Source organism: Cibotium barometz, chromosome 58, assembly GCF_041138505.1.
Source record: "Cibotium barometz isolate CiBa-2024 chromosome 58, ASM4113850v1, whole genome shotgun sequence".
NCBI classification, from domain to species: Eukaryota; Viridiplantae; Streptophyta; class Polypodiopsida; order Cyatheales; family Cibotiaceae; genus Cibotium; species Cibotium barometz.
In genome coordinates this window covers 15,120,388-15,127,379 of record NC_141103.1, presented here as the reverse complement: position 1 = coordinate 15,127,379, position 6,992 = coordinate 15,120,388, and the positions used below count along the sequence as shown (strand labels likewise).

Genomic DNA, 6,992 nt, shown 5'->3' with positions numbered 1-6,992 from the left:
AGAAGCTATTACCCTTGTCCAGTTTCTCACTCACAATCTAGGATAAGCTATGAAACATCTTTACTTGTAGTAAGTAAGCACTTTTAACTTCTTCACTTTACAAACTTGTAAATTCTGACAGTAAACATGTTGTAATGCCACTAAATGTACGTCAATTACATACACATAAATCCCCCGACATCTACAAATCTCAATTTTTGCATTAAATTTCGACCGCAACTTTGCTTTAATTGAGAATACCCTTCTTTGTGTACCGCTTCCTTGCTTGCTTATTATTACCTCTTGCTTACCTCCTCAACTCTCGTATGGACCGGAGCTTTGATACCATAAAGAGAATATGAGGGAGACGGAGATCTTGAGTTGGGCCTTGCAAGCAAAAACACAGACACTAGAGAGAGCAAGACACAAGAGAGAGATAGTTGGTTGAACTTTTTTCTATCTCCTCTTCTCTCAATCTAGTACATCATAAAGATAAGAGTACATACTATCACGGAAAGTACCTCTTACTAAAACATACAAGGTCAGTCTATAGTGAAAACCTAACTCTACATGAACTAGCATTATAACTATGCCATTCTCTAGTAATTCAAATGTGCCTTTCACATAGCGTATCCCTATCATCTCACTAGCCTTTTGCATGTGGCATAAGTGCGAAAGCTATCACCCAGGTGGGTCATCAATGCATGTAATTCTAGTTGAGCTCAATATTTCAACATGCTGTTTAACAACTTAGTGGCAACATAATAACAAATTGTGCACCTTCTTGTCAAATGGATCTTGATATAAGCTAGGCATGGACACACCTTTAACAAGTGAAAATTGACAAAAGTAAAGCATAGCCCTTTTGACTAGACCATGCCATTTAAGATCTAGGCTGATGAATAATGATGGTGGAGTTATCTTGGCCTCACAATTAAACTGTGTTGCTTGGATGCCCATGATAAATGGAGAAATGCCTCTTATCAAGTCAATTACTAAAGATAGCTCGGAGTGTAAGCAAACATCTATTGACACATGGGTTAGATAGATATAAACTTTTCATTGGCTAAGGTTGTTTATATGTTAGGCCGCTTTGTTGTTATCAAACCTTAATAAGGTAAGCCAAGCTTCACTTTATGTGAGGCCATGAACTTCACTTCACGTGCCACTTGGTCTATTCATTCGGCAATGAGGACGAACTTATGTCACGTGGCTTCATCATCATCAACTCATTCATGTTGAGTTGGAAAAACAACCCAATGAAGGACCTACATGTCAACTCTCTTTTCAATCATCGGAGTCTCACACATTGAATTTGTACAAAATAACACTAAAATTTAGCGTCTGTCATGCATGCATGTATTCTTTTGTCTAATGTGAGGAGGTAAACACATACATCTTAACTAACACCCTTGTGGAGAGAAGAGGGGTGAGGGGTGTGCGGGGTGTGTGCATGTGTGTGTGTGTGTGTGTGTGTGAAAAGGTCAAATAGAAGACGAGCACTCATTTCAAAAAATCTTCTTTCTGTGCACATCTTTACTTTTCTTTCACATTAGAAATGTTGTCAAGGAAAAGTGACCAAGGACCTACCACTTGCTACATACAAAAAGACCCGTCTAGAATAAGATGATGGGAGTTGTACTAAAAATCAAAGGTTCACAACAAATATGATTAAATTATAATAAGAACGCATTTGCGTAAATCATGGATCAAGCCTAAATGCCCAAATAAAATAAACACATATGATAATCACAATCAAGAGATTATTAATATAAGAAGAGTGAACCCCATAGCTTCAACATGCGACGGAGGAAGGAGTGCCATCCCAGCCGTCCAAGCAGCGCAGGAGAGGGCGAATGACTTGTCCGTCGACGATGGCGTCAAAAACAGTCTCGAAATCTTCCCCCGGCGACCGATCGCGGGTGCCTGCCAGAAGCTGGGTGCCGAGCTTCTGCCGGACAAATTCATAGACGGGGAACGACCTGCACTCCACAATCTTGTTGGGAACGAGCCCGGGAAGGCCTTTGTCGTAGCAAGCCCGGACGTTGACGAGCTCCGCGGGCAGCTGCGCTCTCAGTGCTCCTTCGAAGGCCGGCACCCGGGCCAGTATGGAGGTGGCCTCGTCTCTCTCGTGGGCGGGCGCGCTCTTGAGCGCATGCTCCACCAGCACTTGCCTCAGCTTCTGCATGAGTGGATACCCGCTGCTCGTCGGCTCGTCTGCATACGTGAAGACGTGCTCGCTCTCCACCACCTGCCATAACTCCACACTGTTAGTATACAGTTAATCTAGTTTACTTGCCTTGGCAGGTTTGATTAGTGATGAGACGGGAATACTAATTAATACCTGCAAGAGATCTTTCTCGCAGAATCTAGAAGGAAGTAGTATGCCATTGCTGTCGGTGGCGAGTGTCTTCTTGGCCACCTGTGACACCACGCGCTTGACTGCGCTCTGCAAGTTCTCTTCCAGATGCCTCAAATCAATGGCCTGGCATAGAGCCACCAGGTACGTGGCACTCATGAGCTTCAAAACCTCAATCGCCTCTGCAGTTTTGCGTGCAGAGATCAACCCCAGGGAGTTCACATCTTGATTATGTTGCTCAGCACTCTGCACATGATTAGTGACAGGATTAGCAAGGTACTCTAGCTCAGATGTGTATGATGCCATGGCAATTTCCCCACCCTTCAGCCCATAATCTAAGCTAGGATTTGGCCCTGCACTAAGATTAGATGGCAGCCCATTGTTGTAGAAATCATTAACAAGCTCAGAGAATTGAGCGAACATAAGCTTTCCAATGGCTGCAATGGCAAGACGAAGGTTATCCATGGATGTTCCAATGGGGGTTCCTTGGAAATTACCCCCATGGAGAGCAAGGTCTCTAGCCACATCAATGATGGGATTATCATTAACAGAGTTAATCTCGCGCTGGATTAGCTGTGTGCAAAACCTAATCACTTCAATCTGGGGGCCTAACCATTGGGGGGATGTTCTCAATGCATAGCGGTCTTGTTTAGGTTTCTTGAGGGCATCAACACCATGGAGATTAGCAGCAGCTTTCATGTAAGAGCTTCCATGGAGGATGTGTTCCATCATTGCAGCAGCTTCAATTTGGCCAGGGTGGTGCTTTAGCCTATGGGTTAAAGGATCTGTGTACTCAGGCTTCCCATTCATCACCTCACAAAACATAGCAGAAGTAACAACTGCTAGAAGACCTAGAACGTGAGCATCAAAGCAAACCATGGAAGCTAAGCCAGCCCCTACTGCAGTCCCATTCACAATAGCAAGCCCTTCTTTAGGCTGCAATTCAAAGGGCTTCTCCAGACCAACACTCTTTAAAGCTTCAATGGCGCTCACTACCTTGCCATCAGCATTGATTGCCTTAGAATTAGGCCTTCCTGTGACAAGCCCTGCAAGGTAAGAGAGGGGGACAAGGTCTCCTGATGCAGTGATGGTCCCTCTCAGGGGCAGCAAGGGGGTAATGTTGGCATTCAAAAGCTTCTCAATGGCAGCAAGGATGTCCCATCTGATACCAGAATAGCCTTGCATCAGTGTATTGGTTCTCACCAAAACTGCAGCCCTAGAGGCTTCTACAGGGAGGACATTACCTTCACTCTTGCCAAATATCCCAGAATTCAAGAATCGGATGAGCTCCTTTTGCAGCTCAACACCTTGTGATGTTCTCCGGTGAGAGGTGGCACCATAGCCAGTGGTCACACCATACACATCACACCCTTTCATGATCTTGTTCTGGACCCAATTGGAGCTCTCATCTACTCTATCTTTTGCAGCTTCTTCATCAAGCTTGACCTTGATTTCTTTTCTTCTAGCCACAGCAGTGACCTCTGCGACAGTTAGGGTTTTGCCCTCTAGTTTGACACCATCAGAAGTAAAGAAGGTGGTGACCATGGATGTAAGGTCTGCAAGGAAGCTAGTTTGGAGGGCAGCGGCAGACTGGAGCCAGTTGAGGGGGTCATGGGAGAGGTCACCATCGAGGCGGATGGCCTTGATGGGGCGAGGATTGTTGCAGAGGGGATGGGGGGCAGCCAAGTCTGCACCGGCAACCATAGCTACGGATCTATGAAAAAGGGTAGTATCAGCAACCGCTCAAGAGCAGGAGGAGAGCAATGCGAAGGTAGATCAGAGCGAAGAGAAACCCAGAATCGATAGGGTGAGAGAAGGGAGCAGCTATGAGCAAGATGCAGGAAGACGATGCTGTACGCGACCTCGCATCAGTGCATGGGCCGTGTGCGAGGTATATCAACTCGAGTGCTCTCAAGGGCATATAATGCAAAGCATGGGTGGTGGCGGAGACGAGTACACACACACTCACGAGGACAATGCTTTCGCGCTCCATCAAGGGCGAGAAGCTCATCATCCTTTGCATGGGCAACGCGTACGTGATGCACGTTGATTTTGCCGGCTTAAAACTTGTGTTATCACACGCGCACATGCCACCCGCACATGCCCCTCTCTCTCTCTCTCTCTCTCTCTCCCTCTCTCTCTCTATCTCTCTCTCACACACACACACACTCTCTCTCTCTCTCTCTCTCTCTCTCTCACACACACACACACTCTCTCTCATATACTATTTTTCTTACTATAATTTACTTCCCTTTATTATCAGCTCGTTCTTCCACGTTCATTTTGCCGGCTTAGAACAAGTGTTTGTATCACACTCTCACCTTGTTTATATTGACTTCTCACCCCTTCTCTTCCACTTCCCATGCATTTCTTGGCCAAACCTCCCCATATGACCACGTCTTCAACACACAAAAGCATTGAATCTTACACCCTATTCACATGTCAATCCTTGGATGATTTGTCTAGCATATAACCTTTCATTGGTTCACACCTTGGGCCTTCTATCAAGGCCTAAAGTGGGTCTAAAACATGTACTTTGGGCCTTCTATCAAGGCCTAAAGTGGGTCTAAAACATGTACTTTGGGCCTAAAAGCTACATTGCATGAGCTATCAAAGGCTTTATACCACAGCCTTTTTAACAGTCTCGGAGGGTAGGACAAAGAAATAACAAGTTTTACATGACTATGTCCAATTTTCTACCAATGAAGCTTCTCAACATCGCTTGCAAAATTCGAATCACATGACCCTATTGTACTTTTCCTTTTTAAACTAGACTTACCATAACTTGATACATGACCCTATTGTACTTTTACTTTTTAAACTAGACTTAGGATAACTTGATAGTAGTTGACACACTCTCTTACTCACAAACGAAGGTCCCTTCAATATCTAGATAACATGAGATTACTTTTTAATGAGTTTGTTAGCACACAATGCAAACCTTGCATTTGAGGGATGTTGAGCTCACTTAGAACATCAAAGTCTTGGGGTTTTTGAAGGCTTTCTTTCCCTTAGCCAACACTGGTGAGCCATTTTGGTATTAAGTGGTGAAAAATCTCTATTGTCAATATTTAAAAAAAATGGAAAGCTAGATGTTTATTTGTAAATCAAAATGCTTTGAGCCTTTATTTTATTAAGATTTAAAAGGGGCAAAGGGACTAAACAATGTGGCCATGATTTATGCTAATTCAAAATGAGCTTCTTTTCTAGTTTTATTATTTGTAAAGCTACGTGTGTAATCTCATATCAATGTAAGATCTTTGAGGCTTGTTTTATTAAGATTTGAAAGGGGCTTTCAAATTAGAAAGGGGTTAAATAAGGTGGGGGGGCATGATTTGAACTAATTTGAAATGGGTTCCTTTTCTAGTTTTACGACATGTAAAGCTACTTTGTGTAATCTCATATCAAAATACAAGATAAGCAACTCTTTGATGATGATGCATATGTGTCTAGATGTGTGTGTGTGTGTGTGTGTGTGTGTGTGTGTGTGTGTGTGTGTGTGTGTGTGTGTGTGCACATGTACCTCTATGTGCGTGAGCATGTGTGTTTATGTGAAAGTTTTAGGAAAGGATAAGAAAACAACAAAACAAATAAAGGCCTTTCTTTGTATGTGCTTGCATATTATCGATGTTGAGCTTAATTTTCTATTAAGACATAACACTTAGTATTTTAAACTAATAAAGACACAACTCTTAAGCTTGCTATTAAGTAGGCATTTATACTTGAGTTGTTAGAGCTCATAAATCTCATAAGGAGGTTGTGGATTTAAAACCTCTTGAAAGACACCCTCATTGTAGTAGAAGATTCACGTAGTCATGTGCATCTCATGCACAATCATAACACCCACACATTGTATGTCATTAATCAATGACAACTTGATTGATTCTCTCCACCTTCTTTGACAATGACTATACAATATGGGTCCACCTCTTCTACAACAAATGTACAATGACAATAGTACGATATAATTTAACTCCTCACAAGCATCAACCTCTCTAAACAAGGGACATTGGCTATTATAGGCATGAATATTAGATATTGAGACTCATTCATTCTTTAGTTATGGAGGATGCACTCCAGCCATTTAAGCATCTCACTTATGTAGCTCATTCATTGAGGCTCATTCATTCTTCAATTTTGTAGGATGCACACCAATTATTCGGGTGGCTCATTTGTGGGGCTCATTGTTGCCTTAACAAGTAAATGTTTGGAAGGGTGGTATGTATGTTTCCATCAACCTCTATCTCTACCTCATAATTGATGTACAATTTTCCATTTCATGAGCCTTTAATATTTATTTTTGAAAAAATGAATAGTATAACTTGTTAATAACCTAGAAAATTGTTAGGTTGAACAATGAGTTATTTGATAGTCATAATTTGACAATAAGGATGGAATTTCTCTCAATGGTCTTATCCTTCCACACATTTTCACGATCCATCCACCTCTTGTATTAGGGGGAGTTTCCTTGTAAAAACCCATATAGCATGTATGTGCATGCATGCATATATATAAAATACCCCATTTTTTTAAAATTATAAAATTTTGTTTAACACAATTTTTTACTCCCCTTTTGTAAGTATACATGTTAGAAATTTGTGTTGAAAACCTCTCTCTATTAATTCACATATATTAATTACATTAAATAATTAAT

General features: G+C 42.0%; 1 protein-coding gene across 1 annotated transcript; it reads right to left on the bottom strand.

Annotated features, from left to right (window-relative positions):
• Positions 1-1,596: 1,596 nt before the first annotated feature.
• LOC147605947 (phenylalanine ammonia-lyase-like) lies at positions 1,597-4,236 on the bottom strand. Its single transcript, XM_086792449.1, has 2 exons — positions 2,324-4,236; positions 1,597-2,230 (listed from the first exon to the last, which is right to left on the bottom strand). The coding sequence occupies exons 1-2, from the start codon at positions 4,040-4,042 to the stop codon at positions 1,775-1,777; spliced, it is 2,175 nt and encodes a 724-aa protein (XP_086648575.1). The 5' UTR covers positions 4,043-4,236; the 3' UTR covers positions 1,597-1,774.
• Between the last annotated feature and the right edge of the window lie 2,756 nt (positions 4,237-6,992).